We start from the raw sequence: 18,530 nt of genomic DNA, 5'->3' as shown, positions 1-18,530 counted from the left end.
TAGTTGTGTCTCAATTCAGGGTCTGCATCCTTCAGAGGACACCTTTTTGGTGGAACCTCAGAAACCTCTGAATTGGGACACAACTATTGAGTCATTTTTGGTTGGCAGGATATATCAAGACTTCCTGATATTGTTTAGATTTAGATTTTAACTGTGGATTAATGATAATCACCTAAAGCAATACTGCAGTTACTATTATAAGTGCTTTGTGTAAACCTGCACAACAAAATTTACAATACTTTTCCAAATATTTTGTACAGTATATGCTCAGTTCACCAACGAGATGATACACAAGATTTGGTCTGCCAGACAAGATTGTAATGTTACTTTTAAGAAAATTACAATGCAAATATGACAATCTATTACAATCCACCTCTTTAGGCTACCTTGCATTGAGTCTGGCAAAATTATCATTAATTTTTATTTATTGTGTATTATAGTCTTGTGAGATCTTATGACACTCCTACATAGTGAGAACCACTGATATAGAAAATCTTTGATGGCCATTTTTGGATAATAAGATCTTGTTTTTCAATAAGTCCTTAAAAAAACATCAAGATATTTGACTGACAGGAGCTAGGTTCTGTTATGTATATTTGCATTAGTAAATTAGTAAATAGTAAATTTATATTATTTTTTATATCAGTATTTTTGCAGTACATCCTTAAAAACAGCAGTGCTCCGGTCATATAGAGGATCTTTGGCGAGTGTTTTTTCAGCCATTTCTGAAAAACAGCAACATTCTCTTGATAGTAACTCCTTAAAATTAGCAGAGGGATCCTGTTATGTGGAAAACTTTGACAGCATTTTTGCAGTAGATCTTTAAAAACAGCCAAACACTTGTCATATAGACAATCTTTGAGCAGTGTTTTTTGCAGTAGGCCTTTAACAGCAGTAGCTCGCTTCTGTCATTTAGAGAATATTTGACGAGCGTTTTTGCACAGTATATCCTTAAAAAAATGTTATGTTATGTTAAGTATCTTATTCCATCCTATTCGATTATTCCAGTAGGTCCTTAACAACAGCAGAGGGAGGGCGCCTGTCATTAAAAACAGCAAAGCATCCTGTCACATAGGGGATCTTTGACTAGCGCTTTTGTTGGAGATCATTAAAAACAGTGGAGCGCTTCTGACTGCAGTTTTTGTAGTAGGTCCTTAAAAACTGTAGCACACTAGCATAAACATATTGTGTGTTTGAATTCATGGCTATATTTGTTGAGTTAAACGTGTAGGTATTGAACCAATTAGAGTAGTGAAGGTAGTAGATTAGTTTTAATAAAAAACGTCCCGCTATAGTGAATTGTATTTTATTAAAAGAGCTACCTGGGGGGGTGTTTTGCCAACGCCTCACTGAAACCACTCTACGCCACTTTTACGTGAATACGAGCTTCCACGCAGCCCACTAATAATGAGGAGGAGCGGAGGGGAGGGGGGGGCGCTAAACGTCGTGTTATCTGGTGGTTCCTCTCCTCTTCCTCCAAGGTGCTATGTCTGCTCCACGCCGCTCCAGCTTCCCTCCTGCCCGCGTCGACACATAGACACGCCGCGAGGAAACCCAGCGTCGCCTCGTAGCTTTGTCCGGCCCACTGATTGAAGGACTGACTGTAACCGTGAAAGAAGAAGAGGCACCCCCCGTCATGACCTCCTCTTCTTTCTCCTCCTCTCCATCAGATCGCTAAATGGGATTGACGACAGCCACTTGCCATCAGCTTGTGTGCTTATTTTTCAAATGAGGACGCCAGCGAGGATTTAACTGCTTTGTGTTATTTCAAGACGCGATAAAAGGTGAGTGAAATATGTCAATTTTAGTAGTAAAACACTTGATGTTTTCAAGCTAGCCACTGCGTATTTTCCTCATTGTTGTAACGCAACCATTCAGTCCGCCGGTTCCATTCAAAAAGGAGAGGGGGGGGCAAACATTTGTTGTTGACCGACACCCCCCACCCCCAAACCCCCCAGTACAATAAAAGCCAGGCTAAAAAGGCAAACGTCGCTCTGACTTATTAACCAAGAGGAGTAAATAATCCGTTTAATTCAAAATGGAGCTGTTCCAGCACCTGTTTAGACTCATCTGGCCGCATTTGGAACCTCAGCAGCACTTTCGTTGATTTTTTTCCTTTATCCTACCAAGCTACACAGAAAATGCATGGTTGTTTTGTTTGTCCCCCACAACCTCCCCCCTCTTCGTTTATGTTGAGGAATTTTCTGCAATATATCATTTTTATAATTCCATTCCCCCGTCCATTCCCTCATTTTGACAGCTGCTACTCCTGCTGGCAGCCCAGCGCCACCCCACCCCTCATTTTGCCGCTGTTGCTTTGCCCACAACTGGTGTTTTAATCCTGAGGAAATAAGAATTATAATTATGTGCCAAATCCATTTACAGTTAGTTTTTCGTTTGTGTGTGTGTGTGTGTGTGTGTGTGAGAGAGAGAGAGTGGATGGGATTTGGACCAGTTCCAGCTCATTTACATAAAGCAAAGCGGATTCAGGCTTGCTATAGTGAATGAGTTGGATGAATCATCAACACAACAATATTTGGGCTTTTTACCTTTGGATAACCTCACAAGTTTGGGATGAATTTTGCAGGAGGGAACGTTTTGTTCACTCTGAAATCAGTCGTCGAGATTATGGTGGCACCGGCTTTGTTTGTTTGCGAGCAACTTCCTGTCTACAGTTGTAGATGGACAAAATTGGGGAAAATACATACACTGCCAAAAAAATCAAGCAATGCATATCATTAAGAATGGACAAATGTGCTTTATTCAAATTTAGGATTATTACAATTTTGTGTGTGCACGCATGATCTGATGCAGTCAGGTCAAATCAATTTGGATGTAATTTGAATAACATTTCCTGTGGGCATGCATAAACTATAATTTAGTTCAATTTAGATCCATAAAGAATTCTTCTTTTAACTCGTTGATTGTCACTAGTGACAAACGCCTTGGGAGATGTCTGTGCCGTTTGAGTACAAATTTCCCCTTGAAAAGGACGATAAAAAACAAATCCTACCTACAGCAACCTAGTTTTGTCAGACCGCATTAACAGACTATATTAAGGAGGCATATGAATAGATATGAAAGGGGAATGGATTTAGTTTGAGAGCTGTGTTTAATTAATAGATTAATTTAATTGTGCAGTTATTACTTTTAGTGGGATGGGAGAATGTTTTGAACTCCTATTTCAAAGGGTGTATTGAGAACAATAATGCTCAACAATTGTTGATGTTACGTTTCGGGCTTCTTTAGACAGCAAACTAGCTGAGCCTGAATCAACAGCACCTCTGCTGGTTGCAGCCAAGTACTGCACTCCAATAATAAACAGTCAATCAAAGGAATGATTAATTATTACAATCTCTGGAATGTATATAGTACATTTCCATGATTCCCTACTAACACATTTATTTTATAACAATCTTCGTCAAATATTGACTCTTTGGTTGTGGTACGGCTTCAGTGAAGTAGCCTTCAACCTTTGACCACCTTCATAGAATTAGTAACTTGTGACCACTCCCTCCAGGCTAATTCTTGCAGATGGTAGGAAAGGGAAGTGTTTTTTTTTTTAATCAGGCAAATGCCAGCATCCTCTTTGTTTCCTCAACTTCTTGACAGGTTAGAAGATAACAAATATTGTCTGAGCCTATAGAAGATCCGCGCACAATATTGTAAGACTTTAATGCAAACAATTATGCAACTACGGTATTTTTATTCTGGTATCCAAGTCGAGGAGCTAACATTGTAGCAACCCCCCACCCTCTTGACTGCGACGCTCTCATTGGGCTGAAACATTGGCAGCAGCTTCCTTCATTCTCTGCAGCAACTGTTACCGTCTGTTGTGACTCATTCATTCGTTTGTCACAGCCAAATGTTGCGGATTGGCTTTATGAACGCAGATGAGGGATAGAAAAGATGAGGAAAAAGCTCTACATGGGATTAAGAACGTACTCTCGGACATAGTTATTTGGGTAAATGTATGGTTAACATGAAGTTGAATTTGTTTGGATTAAAAATTGCATTAAAAATACCAAACTGTCATACAACTTTGAATGTGAGGCTTGACATAACTTTGTGTGGCCTTGCTGAGGCCGCTTAAAATTTTGGAAGTGGGCGTGTCTAAAAGAAAAATCCAAATGTGCAGCGTTAATGCACCGTATTTTTGTAAACAAACAGTTTATACTTGTGTACTGCTGTTATTTTTATATCGATCAATAACTTACTGAAGGGGACTATCATTTCTAAACTCAGGTGCCTGCTCATGTTGCATTCACAGGCAGGTTCCCTTGCATTCTTCTTAATCTTGAGTGGACAAGTTTTTTTGTTTTTTTTTTTTAAATGTCCCATTTCTTGTTCACTTTCCATTTTCCTCTGCAGCATTTGTTAGCTTTTTGCTTCTCTGTTAGAATGTTGTTTTTTTTTATTTTCCGCAATGATGGAAGTCACAAGTCGTGTATCAGCACATGCTGATATGAGGTCGCTCTGACACCATATTAGGAAAAAGCATAAGGCTCAGTGGCAGCGTGGGGTGTGTCATTTATACTGCATACAGTATATGGCTGCGAGAATTCATAGGCCTGCTCTCGTGTCTTGATAAATAATCTCACAAAGTGAGTAGACCTGGCATATTTTAGCACCCATTTTTATAACTGTATATCCTCTCAGTGGACAATGATATAGTGAGTAAAGTTGCATATAGTTTACAGTATTCAGTGTAAGCTTGTGTAGACTTAGATTGATGTAAATAGCTGGCAACACAAGTGTGTTCACCTCACCGTGAACATCTCCAAAGTGTCAATATTTATTAAGTGTGAGCACAATTATTATCAAACACCGCCTTAATTCGTTTGGGAAGAGTTGCACAGGTTGTAATTGAACTCCTCTTCCACTCCATGATTACATCACTGGGGGAGCTGGTCCTATTGAGTATGCCCTACAGGTGCTCAATTGGGTTCAGGTATGGAGGAGAAATGCTCGTCCACACCATCACCTTCTCCTTCAGCTTCCTCAGCAAGGCACTTGGAGGTGTGTTTGGGCTCCTTATCATGTTGGAAAACCACAATTATCTTGCTTCCCACTTGTGTTGCCATCTATTTATACAATGGTGGCTGTGTTGACTACTCTATTGTATATCCAACATTACTTTCTATATTATCGTCCCTTGAGAAGATTTTGATGTACTATATGTACAACCCTGTTAACCAAAAAGATGCCAAGTACTGTATAGTTCCAATTTGAATTCCAAGGCATTATTCCATTTTTGACACATTTGACACCCCTTTGCATAAATGTGTGGCCTGTCGCTGTGTGAGTCAATGTTGCGCCATAAGGATGCGTTCACCCCCTGGAGTGAGTCAAGACTACTTCTTGGCGGGAGTTGAATCAAAGCTCTCATAAGCGTGAATGCCTGTGCATCTCCTCCCTCAGCAGGGTCCTTCCGTGTCTTTTGACATGTGCTGTACCCGTGTCATTATGTGTGCACGTTACATTTAAAAAAAAACGCCCACTAAGCCTCAGCTGTCCGCACCATACATAAACCAGCACCTACGCATTCTTTTTAGGGCGACTGGCAGTTCCTCCTTCCTCGTCGTCTGTTAATAGCCAACTCAGACTTGCGCATCGGAAAAACCCACAAGGGCTCACGCATGTGTTGGAAAAAGGATGTGAGATGCAACCGATGTTGAGTGCGAGAGCTTCCCCGAGACACAGGAACAGCTGCTCGCACACTCACAATGTCTGGAACTGAGAGTACCTCCATCCACAGAGGATGTCTTCATGTGTCTCTGTTTCAGCCGGCCTGAAATAGCTGGTCTCACAGTGAGTCATCTTCAGCGGCCCACAGGGAGGTCTGGAGTCGCTGTGTGAACACACACACGTACACACACACAGACAACATCACAACTATCCCGTGGAGGCACTTGACTTGATTTTTGTCTGCATTCACAATAGCAACGGAGTTGTCGCCACAATTGAGGCTTTCAGCACCAAAAGAACAAAATGTACAGACGTGCCAGTTCTTTTTAGCGCAATTGCTAGTGTAAAACTGTAAGAGAACACAAAAGATGAGTGAACTGCACAATTGTATTGTTGTAAGTTGCAGGCGTTCCACTACAGTCCTGTAGGTAGAGGTAATGCGCATTACAGAATTGTTGACAAATTCCTTTTAAACATATTCAGGGATCCTCGTCTGCACCTAAACGTAGTGCTCGCTTTCTTTGCCCACCAAGGTTTTGGGCGAATCCTCAGAAAAAGTATGCTAGTTCAAGGTTATGGCGTGATTGTAACATATACTGTGTTTATCTGTCCTTTAAGAACATAGCAGGAGAGAAAACAATGTCAGCTGGGGTGGACTGATCATTTGACTGTATAAATATTAAATGTTTCTTTTTCATTGTAGAGTATTCTTGTACTCTGCCATCCACATGCAGTGTATAACTTTTTTCTCATCTTGTAAGGTTGAATCCAAATAGACAATACCTTGGTGCTTTCCAGCTTTAATCCAGTTCCCTGTAGCAATATAAAAAAATACCATTACAGTAATCATTCTAATTATCAAAGAACAATAACAGCCTGAATTCTATGTATAAACAAGGTAACTGTTATTGTCCTTGTAACTTGCAACGGTCGCTTTGCTTGGCACAACTCTCTTTGGTTTAATACGCATTGATTAAGGACAGATTGATTCCGCAGACAGCTAACTTGTCTTGTTGGCGTGTTGACACTTTTTCAAGGTGTCCCATTGGACCTGATACAAGCGTGAATAGGAGGTGAAAGACTTTTACAATTAGTGATTTGTATTTGGTCAAGTACACTTAAATAATAGTGTGTATAGTGTATATTGTACATTAAAGACTTAAATAGAGGAAACAATTGGAAACGCCTTGAAATGTTTCCCCCTCTGAAGCTGATTATTTCCACATAAAAAAAGGATGTGTTCGCTGTGTTAAGGGAAGTCTTTGTTAGTTTTGTCTCTTTGCAGAACTATGAAAATGAAAAATTTACTAGGGATCGTAAATGAAATGTATCATATCTGTATGACTCAGAATGTACTGTTCTCTCAGCAATTGCACTGCTCAAGTTGCTGAACGTGCTCCATCAGTTTATGCTCAATGACTAGGTAGGACAAACACTCGTCTGAGGATTTGGTGCGGGATGCAAAGTATGTATCCTGTAAAGGACGAGCATGAGCATATCCAAACAAGAATGGTTCGCTCTTTTGTGGGGTGAATTGACAGTCGTTACGTTACAATGGAGTGGGGTCTCGGCCAGCCAACAACATTCAATATCGTTTGGGTGGTATCACCCTTTTTAGCCCTCCATTCAGATGTAACGATGCTCATGGGCACACCTGAAAGCAGAGGCTAAATGACTGAAGCTTTAGGAAGCGATGAAAGGACAGCATTGTATTGGTGGGAGGGGCGGGGGTGGTGGTGTCATAGTCCTCCGCTTCTTTTCAAAATGTTCTACCAAGTAATTAAAAATGTTGGTACTTGCTAATTCTTACCAACACCGCATCCTGACTCATCAGTAGCGCTCTTCTCAGGTCTGCACATGGGGGCGGGCAAGAGCAAGCCCAAAGAACCGGGCCAGCGCTCCATGAGTGTTGACGGCACCATTGGCACAGGCTCTGACAGCGGCCACTTTCACCACCTGGGCCCCGCCCAGCAGACCCAAACCCCAAACAGGAGCCCAGCGGGGACAGGCCGGCGGGGCTACCAGGGACAGTATCAGCACGCCCCCACAAACACTCCTGAGCTAGCTCTCTTTGGAGGAGTGGACCACACGGGCACCGTCACCTCACCTCAGCGAGGACCTCTGTCAGGTACGAAGCGCTGTTCAGTTGACTTGGATAACATTTCCGTTACACAAGAACCAAAAATATGTCACATGCTGCCCCCCCCCCCCATTTAATCAATTATTTATGAGTGACCCACTGTGGCGTCTTTGCTGTTTGCCTGGTAATCTCATTGCTGCTAACGAGAGGCTCAAAATCTAATTATAAGTGACTGGGAAGAATTGATTCCAATTACAGGGGTTATCCACATGGAAACATTTTCAGGTCAAAATGATAAAATATTTTATCGTTTCAGCCTCTCATCATTCTGAGTGCCGTGAAACAGTAGTTTTTGAAAACTGAAGTGGAAGCACAAATAAACACCCTTGAGGTTTGCAGAAATAAACCAAAAATGTTGGTGAAAAAAAGCTGATTACTGTCATTCATAGAATTACTTCAGCTCATACTATTTTTGATTTTTTTCTTAAGGTTTTATGTGTGTTTTTGCAACATCTATTCCTAAAATAGGTTCAACAAGGCTTATTAGGATGAGAATACACACCGGTAGTAAGACACTGTATGTGACAGTTTGACTTGGGAATAGATTGTTTCTATTTCCGTATGTCCTTGAAATTGTTGTGAGGTCAATCAGTGTTCTTAAACAGCCTCTTTCCTCTCGACCTTAGATGTTCACATCATTCGGATCCATACCAAAGGACAAAATGTGATTGCGTTGTGATACCAAGTTGTGTGACAGGAAATATTTGAAAACCTACAACATACAGTATATGTTTGTTTATACATCAGCCTTGAGACAGTGAGTCACATCAACACCAGCAGATACTCGCTCAAGTACTTTTTACCGACCTTCAGCAGTGAAGCATCTCCCATTAAAAACAAAAGGCCGCGCAGACCTTACTTGACATTAAGCCTTAATGTGTCTAGACTGGCCAGATGGTTGAACTAATGTAGCTGCATTCAGCGAGAAAACCACTCTTCTCATACCTCCTTATCACTTCTTTTTGAGTTGACAGAACACTAAAAGAAAGACCGGAGACAAGCACTGGCTTAAGGGCTTTGTCCTTCATCATGCACCACCGGACCTGCACGCCTTTGTGTCGATAGTTCTCATCAAGCCACAGCAAATTGTTCTATCTACATTTAGAACAGGTGTAAAATAACTGTGGATCTGTGCCAAAGTATCTTCAAGGTCTATCCGGATGCTCCTATAGAGCAGAGTCATTCCAGTCAATTGTTCTGGGCTGTGAGGCTTTTACGAAATTGTGATCTGGTCTGATGTCATTCACGGGCCAGATTTTAGTCGGTCACAAGTTTAAAAGCTAAAGAGAGAGAGGAAGCCTTGTCTTTTAAATACCTTGTTCCCTAAATGTATATGGTCTGTTACAGGAGGTGTTACTACATTTGTGGCGTTGTATGACTATGAGTCACGGACGGCATCCGATCTGACCTTTCGGAAAGGCGACAGACTCCAGATTGTCAACAACACGTAAGAAAGCCGATATACAATTCTGCACTTTCGCCACAGTCTTAACAGATTAGTAGCGTATGTTTGAGTAAACACATTGGAAGACGAGGAAGCGCTTGTAGAATGATGTAGACACCATGGCGCTGAAATGTACACTCACCAGTCACAACATTAGGTACACCTCAATCTAATGAGTTCAACCTTTTTAAAGATCATCTTGACTTCTAAGCATTATTGTGTTTTTGATGGGCTCCTTTTCCAGCTTCCTGCCATAACCGTATCTGCATTTTGGAATGACATAGTAGGGTCAATTTCCATAAATTTGTATGTAAATAAAAAAATATATTCACAAATTCTATGAGGATTCGATCATTCATGGATTACATACTACATTATAAAATATAATTTAATATATAAACATCGGCCCTACTGTGTTGTACCACCGCATATTCTCCACCTCCGCTGTCTGTGCCGCTTGCCTTGCTGTGTTTTGATGTGTCTGCTGTGTCTGTTATCTCTCCCTCTTTCTCTCTCTCACGCCTCATGGTCTCTCCTAGGAAAAAGTACAGCTTCAGGTCAGTATTTGTTTCTGCAATCAAACAGAAAATTCTACGCAAACCCATTTTCTATTACACTATGCTGATCCACACTGCATTTAACGTATTTATATGTACATTAGATGCCTCCATTCAAATTAACCACAGAGTCTGCTATAGTCGCTGGGTGCGTGTTTTACAAAAGAAAAATGGCATTAACAGCTGTGGCTGTAGGCAATCTCCTGGTGTGTTTTTATTACTACCTCCTGGTAACTGCATTTAAAGCATCATGGGTGGTCTGCATCCAGCAGCTTTATTTACCTCTGCATGCACCTTAAAATGCTGATTCGGCTACCGGAGTTAAACACATGCGTGGTTCCACTCACCATACTGGTTTTTGCAATGAATGAATTATCTCCGGAATTAATGCTGACTGAGCAGTTTGTTCGTTACTGCATTTACAGCATTGGTTCTGTTGCTGCAGTACAGTAGATCCTCGCTTTTCATAGGGGTGACATTCTGTGACCACCGACTACTTAAAAAAAATCTTGAATAACTGATATGCCCATAAAAATGTATATTTTTTGACACACGGCTCGCTGAACTCCTCTTTTGATGCCATATGCTATGGATTTAGGCTTTAGCTAATATCAGTCCATTCTTTTTTTGAGTCACAATACAACAGTGCCTCTGCTGGTTGTAGCCAAGTAATGCACACACTTTTGACCCAATCAGTTCCACACAATGAACAAAACTCTGCAACTGTGGTGTGGCTCAGCATGTGCTAAGCGTCCGGCCTCCACTTCCCTTATTTCACAAACACATTATTCCTGCTAAGATGAGTCAAGGTAACAAGATATCAAGCCAACTGTCTTGTATTCAATTTCATATTGGTCTGTATGAAAAAAAAGAGCCTGTTATTGTTAAATCCTGATGCCTTGCTTTGTCTGCACAACTAAAATCTTCCCCACATTATCACAATGACAACTCATCACATCTACTATTCTGAAAATATCACAAAATTGCTGTTTTCATGTTTTTTTCAACGTTCTGTCTCTTGTTGCCATGACAGAGAAGGAGACTGGTGGCTTGCTCGCTCCCTGACGACCGGAGAGAGCGGTTATATCCCCAGCAACTATGTGGCTCCGTCAGACTCCATCCAAGCCGAAGAGTACGTACTTCTTTCCTTGAGACACAAATGTCGTTTACGACAACCATCTATAACAACAGCAACTTCACAACTGATCTCTGTGGTCCACTTTGGCAGGTGGTATTTTGGGAAGATCACAAGGCGGGACTCGGAAAGGATCCTTTTGAATTTACAGAACAGACGAGGGACCTTCTTGGTGAGGGAGAGTGAGACTACGAAAGGTGAGATGACAACACTGCAGATATAATACAGTATAAAGATATTTATTAGTATTATATTCTTGACTTATCTAGCATGAAACAGGGGATTTTAATGTGAAATATTGGATATATGGATATACTCAACTTGTTTTCAAATAGTGAAAATAGCTTAACAGAATTCTTAGAAATTCACTGAAACTCAACTTTGGCTAGGCTATTATTATTGTTATATGATTATTAATGTAATCCTTATGAATCATATTATTATTGTGTGATGATTAAGTTGTATTAGTATTAGTTTAATCATTCATTAATTTATTTTCTACCGCTTATCCTCATGAGGGTCGCGGGGGTTGCTGGAGCCTATCCCAGCTGACTTTGGGGCGAGAGGCGGGGTACACCCTGGACTGGTGGCCAGCCAATCACAGGGCACATATTGACAAACAACCATTCACACTCACATTCATACCTATGGACAATTTGGAGTCACCAATTAACCTAGCATGTTTTTGGAATGTGGGAGGAAACCGCAGTACCCGGAGAAAACCCACGCATGCTCGGGGAGAACATGCAAACTCCACACAGAGATGGCCGAGGGCGGAATCGAACTCGGGTCTCCTAGCTGTGTGGCCTGCACGGTAACCACTCGTCCTTAGTTTAGTCATTTAAATGTATTAGATGTATTATGTCCGCCCATAAAGTGTCTGTAAATGCTGAAAATCAGGAGGTCATTCAAGAGATGGATGCCCTTTTAGCGACTGTATTAATTGAATCATGTCCTCACAAGGTGGTCATTACCCACGTCTGAACCATTGTCATGGGAGACTGGTCAAAAGCAATTCATGAACTGATAAAGACAGATGGGGCTGTACAATTTGAGGAAGTGTCTTGAACAAGCTAGTAAAATATGCATCACAAGCCTCGGAGGTACAGTGTTCCTAGGTCGTTCAGGCGTGTGTACAATAGTGCACCATAAAACTAAAACCTCAGCTTCCTATTTGTCCCTAGCTGGCCATTTTAAATTATGAGAAAGCAGGAAGTGATGACGCCATCAAGCCATCCAAGGAGTTAAGCGCATGCCGAGTACGAGGCTACGAGATCTTCAGGGAGCCAATTTGAAAGAGACACAAGCTCGTAATGAAGTCATTTGGAAGCACCTTTTGTTGTCTGGGCCCGTGGCGGCATTTTCTCTTGTCCCTGTGACATACTGCAGGCCTTTCAGGGGGTTTGTTTTTGAAGGAAGCGGGCTGGAGAGGAGGAGGGGTGGGGTTTGTGCAGTGGATTGGGGCTAGTGAATGGGATGGGGTGAATCACAGTGTCAGAACTAGGTCAGCCTACGAGGGTGCTGCAATTCCCTCCTGGCTACAAGCCCCCTCTTCATGTTGAGAGACAGAGAGAGAGAGGGGGGGGGGTGAATACCATATAAAGGAGGGTGGGAGGAGCTCCAACAGGACATGTGTTAGCTTCTGGGCTCTGTATTGGATATCTAATGTGAATGTGAATCATGTCTGACTAAGATGAACGACTCACGACACCTGTCAAAAGGTGGAGGTGAAGTGGTGGCATCATTTCCTTTCTTTCACCTGTTCGGACAGTTCGGTTTTCGAGATCTTTTATAAGATCATCAACCACAACTTGACTGTTCATGCTGTAAGGAGCATCCACAGATGAGAGCAAATGGCACTTGTGGATTTTTCAGGCTCTAAAAGGGGCCAGTGGGGGGGACGTGACCCGCTACAGCTGCTAGAAACGCCACATAGCAGCTGCCCCACACACCTGTCACGTCCCTTTTATTCTTCCAGTCCTTTTCTATATGTTTTTTTTTTCTCCCTCCCTTCCATAGGGGCCTACTGCCTGTCGGTGTTGGATTATGACAACACCAAAGGCCTGAATGTGAAACATTACAAGATCAGGAAGTTGGACAGTGGTGGTTTCTACATCACGTCCCGCACGCAGTTCACCAGCTTGCAGCAGCTAGTCTTCCATTATCGCAGTGAGTCATTCTCACACTGATGCTCGCCGCGTGTAGTTATGTTCTCTGACATCTTCTCTCGCAATATATACGTCTTCTAGAGCACTCTGACGGGCTGTGCCACGCTCTCACCGACGTGTGCCCTGTGGCCAAGCCTCAGACCCAGGGACTAGCTAGAGACGCCTGGGAGATCCCCCGAGAGTCCCTCCGTCTTGATCTTAAACTCGGCCAAGGCTGCTTTGGAGAAGTTTGGATGGGTAACAACTCCAATCAGGGTAAATCCTATCAAGTCATTCATTCACTGACGCGTATGTTTTTTTTTTTTCTGTCAGGCACGTGGAACGGTACGACACGGGTGGCCATCAAGACCCTCAAGCCTGGCACCATGTCACCAGAGGCCTTTCTGCAGGAAGCACAGGTCATGAAAAAGCTCAGGCACGAGAAGCTGGTGCAGCTCTACGCCGTGGTCTCAGAGGAACCCATCTACATCGTGACCGAGTACATGAGCCAAGGTAACTCTCTCAATACTGCGTTCAAGTTAAACCTTACTGAAGTCAAAACTAATTTCTTATGTATTATCATTTTATGTGGATGTAGTAATAAATCCTGCTAATATAATTGCATTAATTAAATTAATTAAAAAATATTGAGCCAGTAAATAAGAATAAATTAGATATTTTAACAATTTCTTAGTAACTGATGTTTTTTTTTTATATCTGACCCCCACAGGCAGCTTACTGGACTTCCTTAAAGGGGAAGCCGGCAAAATGCTTCGACTGCCTCAGCTGGTGGACATGGCCGCTCAGGTTTATCCTCACGCTGCATAATGACACGTCTATAACCCATCATTTGGATGTGATAGCAAAAGGATCACGTCCTCTCTCTCCCTGTCTGTCATCCAGATCGCAGCGGGGATGGCGTACGTGGAGAGGATGAACTATGTACACAGAGACCTGCGTGCTGCCAACATCCTGGTGGGAGACAACCTGGTGTGCAAAGTGGCCGACTTTGGACTAGCGAGACTCATCGAGGACAACGAGTACACTGCCAGACAAGGTACGAGTGCAGTGCAGGTTATTTTTAACCTTTTATTAATTATAATTAGTAGGTTTGATTTAAGTTTCTTAAATCTTTCTTAATTTTTTTGAGAATCTTCTTTTTCATACTCCTTAACTTCGTAGGAGCCAAATTCCCAATCAAGTGGACGGCCCCAGAAGCGGCTCTTTACGGTCGTTTCACCATCAAGTCGGACGTGTGGTCCTTTGGGGTGCTTCTGACGGAGCTTGCCACTAAAGGGCGAGTCCCTTATCCAGGTAATGACAACAACAAAAACTATTTTTCCCAATCTAAATACAACTCATCTGTTTTAGGTCAGGGTTCTTGACAGCTATAATGTCAAGTGTGAAAAGAAGCTAACTGCTGTATACTAAAACTTCCGTTTGCACATCAAGACTCGTATACGTTCTTATTGTGGACCTATTGTAGCTTCAGCTACATTGTACTGAGCAGCCTGGACAGTGCTTCTGAATTAAAGTGAAGTACATAATTGAAAAGAAAAGTGGAAAAAATGAAATATAACGCCAATTACAATAAATTGTAAAAATGAATTATAAATAAATAAAAAGTGTCTAATAATTAAATATTAGGGATCTTCCTATCACAATTTTATGCTGCCGGTACCGATAACCCATGAGTGAAATCGTCCGATACCAATATCGATCACATACATGCCGTGTGAATGTTTAAATGTACTACTGGCTATAGTAGTGATATCAGTGTCAGTGTGCAGAACTTATATCACTCTCACAAAGACAGGAAGTCACAAACATGGCAGCCATGCTTGTTCTGGACCCTGTAGCGGAAGGGGATCGGCATTTGCAGTATCAGCAAGTATCGGCCGATGTCAATACCGTCCTTTTTCGCTGATATCGGCCGATACTTATCTGTGGCAGATCGATCATAGCACATCTACTAAATCTATTACAATAATGCAAATATTTTTTCATATATTATTTATTTTAGCATTTTTATTAATATATTTCATGACATTTATTTAATGTTAAAAAGTGTCTTTAAATAAAAATGCTATGGCAACATGAATGAGTCAGCCCTATAAGAGATGGTGGGTTGGCTCTGTGATCTGACTGGTTGAACTGGAAACATAACGTACCTGTGGTTCCTTCCCTGCAGGCATGGTGAACCGCGAGGTGCTGGACCAGGTGGAGCGCGGCTACAGGATGCCATGTCCGTCCGAGTGCCCCGGCTCCTTGCACGAGCTCATGCTCTCTTGCTGGCGGAAGGATCCGGAAGAGAGGCCGACTTTCGAGTACTTGCAGGGCTTTCTGGAGGACTATTTCACCTCCACGGAACCCCAGTATCAGCCTGGGGAGAACCTATAGAACCACATACACACAGTCACGCTCAATGTGCACTATACGACCTCAGAGAGCCTGTGAGGAACTTTACATAGAAGCTTGGCTCCTCTGTGCCATCATGGGCTCGCAGAACCTCCTTTTCTGTAAGCACTCACTGTTTACTGGACACTCAGGCTTTGAGGGACGACACTCATGTGGAGGAGCCAAAGGAGGAGCGACAGACTGGGTCAAAGAGGCAAAAAAAAGTTGACTTTTTTTTTTTTTAGTGAAACTGTCACTCATTCTCTCCATGAAGAGCACCCTGTGCCCTCCTCGTCCTCCTTTCAGTGTCTCTCCAGTTTTTAAAAGCACTGCTGCTTCTTCTTCAATCGACTTTGCTCTGAAACTTCATGTTTAACGTGGATATGGACACATGATCCACATTCTTTTCCTATAGTCGGTCAGGTTGGAACCTCCGCCGACCAGTTCTTTTGTAGTAACAGTACGCATTCACATACATGTCATGCAACCTAACAGTAAAATATGACATTTACAGACCTGCCAGCCCTCCCAATTTCCCATCAGGAGGCGGAAATTGACGCCTTGTGATTTCAAAACGTTTCACATTCTACTATTTATCACCCAATTTAAAATAAGTCTCAGAGATAGTGTATTGAAAGCGTTAGTCTTGATGCTGGACTTTAGAACATTTAAAAGTGCTTTTAGTAAGCCCTGCTTGGAACATGACGTTTTGTTTTGTCTGTAGCTTTAATGCTGATGAGCTATGTTTGAACACAACCGTCTTGGACAGTTTGTGTCTTCAAGAAGCGCTGTTGTGCATTGTATCCACTTTTTTACATAGTACATATATAGTGCAACATGTGTCCATCCTAATAAATAGCATATGTAACATGAAGGCGTGGCACAGGAGGACCCAAAGCTTCAATGCTAGCATGACACTCACATTTTAACAGCAACTTCACATTAAGTTAACTTAGTTGTAAAATGATCAAACTTACTGCTCGCACGTCTGTAGGTGATTGAAGGATAGTTGGCTTTATTTTCAGTCGTGTAGCGAAGCCTTTTTTGCTGTCCTCCCGTGAAGTGGTGGCTGTAGGGACACATATTACTGTTAGATATGACACCAGGTGGAACACATGAATACGAGGTAAAGAAGGAAGCAACGACACGATTCACTGTAGCATGAAGGGAGAGAACAGATAATGAATCCTTATTTTTGGAATGGGAAAGATGTAAAAATTGATTTGTCATGTCGGGAGTTGTGCTGATTTCTGCCTCCCGGGAAATCGTGGAGGCTGGCCTGTGGGGTACATTGTGGTCATCTACTTCTGTTTATTAGGAGCTTTATCATCATCATTATCAGCGGTGTGACTGGGGTCCATGTTTATGAAATATTTACCCACTAAAGAATCATTCTCTCATCACTTGCCTTCTATTTTACTGTGAAGGGGGCTTACATGAACTTTTACAATACTATTCATTCTTCCCTTGCTTCCTTTTTTCTAATGAAATATGCAAAGCCAGGGACCCCTAAAAAGAAACGTTTGATCAGGTAATCCTAATAAAACTGTGCTGACAAATTAGCATGCTTTTTGTGCCATTCTCTGCTGGGTTTTGTATTTATAATGCTGTACATCCACCATAACTGTGCTTCTTTTGTGCTAAAAAGTCATCCACTGTATTCACACTGTACATAGCGTAGCGCTCCAAGGGTTGCTTTTGTATCATATATATATGATTAGAACATCACGCATTGTGTTTTTATTTGAAGTAAGTAGATGTTTAGGTTGCTGCCAGCCTCAAAGACAACCACAGAAGCAGCAATAAGAGCCCGCATCCCCGTTCTATGATATTTAGCCCATCATATAAACAGGAAGTTCTCCAATAATGAGATCAAAGATGTAAATAGTATCTTCAACGACTGTGACTATCAAGTGTTTTTCATTTGACTGACTGAGCTTTTTACATCAACTGCTCCCGGGAGAGGTTTTAATAATGAGATGCTACTGTATTTTTATTTTCTTTATGACTCAAAACATACAAGTCAGGCTTATTTCCAGTAATTTTTATTTTTTTTTTAGTGTGTGTTGTGATTCACTGGAGGGTGGTGGGCCGGGAGGAAGCGCTCATGTGAATAAAGCCAAGGTCTGATTGGAAAATCTGTGCCATGATATAAATAAACGTGTCTGTGTTATTTTATGTTGACTTTTTTTTTTATGAAGCTATGCAGTTTCGGCAGGTCTGGCATTCCTAAATTGGGAACAAATTAGACACAAAAGGTGTGAAGTGAGCATTTTGTTATTTTCTAAAGACATCCTTTTTTTTTTGTTTGAGTTTTCAAATTGTAACATGACTGAAATGGGTATTGTGCCACTTTTATGTTCTTTAAATGTGCAATAAAATCTATTTCAAGTGTGTTTTGATAAGAGTGATAAAGAGTGTGCGTGTGTCATCAACACTGACGTCGGTAACGCGTTACTAAGTAACGGGTTACTCTTGCTTCAACCTTTTTTTCCAGTAACGAGTAATCTGAGGTTACTATTTCAAAACAAGTAACCTGATTTAAGTTACTTACCCACGACCACTTTGCGTTACTATTGTAGCGGCGGCTGTATGCACTTGGCCATTTATTTTCAAAAACAACATAAGGCACTTGCTAGCTAACATGTAAACACACGGAAGTACTTCCTTTGAACTCTTGTTCTACTTCCTTTTCTTCCAAACGCCAGCTCCAACACGCGAGCTGAACTCGACTGCCCTCCAGTGGCCAAACACGAAACAGCAGCTTGGAACAACACAACACACCCGAAAGCTACACTATTTTTCAACAAATAGAAGGCCAACTTCAAGTGCAACTTTAAAAACATTGCTGATGTTGCAGGCAGCCGCTGTTAAGTAACTAGTAATGTAACTTCGTTACATTCAAAATAAAGTATTCTGTAAAGTAACTAATTTACATTTTAATTCAGTTCGCGCTCTGTCAATCATGTGATCTGGACCTGTCCAGAGCACTGCGGTGACAATTGTGGCCACAAGAGGGCAG

At 41.7% G+C, this 18,530-nt stretch overlaps 1 protein-coding gene and 1 long non-coding RNA gene across 5 annotated transcripts; one reads left to right on the top strand and one right to left on the bottom strand.

Annotated features, from left to right (window-relative positions):
* The first annotated feature begins 1,410 nt into the window (after window positions 1-1,410).
* On the top strand, window positions 1,411-17,903 carry LOC131106143 (proto-oncogene tyrosine-protein kinase Src). Of its 4 annotated transcripts, XM_058054946.2 has the most exons (13): window positions 1,414-1,784; window positions 7,538-7,816; window positions 9,176-9,275; window positions 9,812-9,829; window positions 10,863-10,961; window positions 11,058-11,161; window positions 12,984-13,133; window positions 13,214-13,369; window positions 13,445-13,624; window positions 13,842-13,918; window positions 14,015-14,168; window positions 14,294-14,425; window positions 15,303-17,903. In XM_058054946.2, the coding sequence occupies exons 2-13, from the start codon at window positions 7,546-7,548 to the stop codon at window positions 15,509-15,511; spliced, it is 1,650 nt and encodes a 549-aa protein (XP_057910929.2). In that variant the 5' UTR covers window positions 1,414-1,784; window positions 7,538-7,545; the 3' UTR covers window positions 15,512-17,903. The 4 variants fall into 4 exon arrangements, with proteins under 4 accessions (XP_078654872.1, XP_078654871.1, XP_057910930.2 ...); XM_078798746.1 differs by having other exon boundaries at window positions 1,411-1,784; window positions 7,526-7,816; window positions 10,863-11,161; XM_078798745.1 differs by having other exon boundaries at window positions 1,412-1,784; window positions 10,863-11,161.
* On the bottom strand, window positions 8,292-16,578 carry LOC144902069 (uncharacterized). Its single transcript, XR_013630318.1, has 3 exons — window positions 16,486-16,578; window positions 15,283-15,709; window positions 8,292-9,807 (listed from the first exon to the last, which is right to left on the bottom strand). It is a non-coding gene; the product is annotated as an uncharacterized LOC144902069 (long non-coding RNA).
* Window positions 17,904-18,530: the final 627 nt, after the last annotated feature.

The sequence above is a fragment of the Doryrhamphus excisus genome, linkage group LG18 (assembly GCF_037039965.1).
Source record: "Doryrhamphus excisus strain RoL-2023G ecotype Guam linkage group LG18, RoL_Dexc_Guam_v1.1, whole genome shotgun sequence".
Classification (NCBI taxonomy): domain Eukaryota; kingdom Metazoa; phylum Chordata; class Actinopteri; order Syngnathiformes; family Syngnathidae; genus Doryrhamphus; species Doryrhamphus excisus.
Note: the sequence above shows the minus strand (reverse complement) of the source record. Positions and strands in the feature narration are given on the sequence as shown.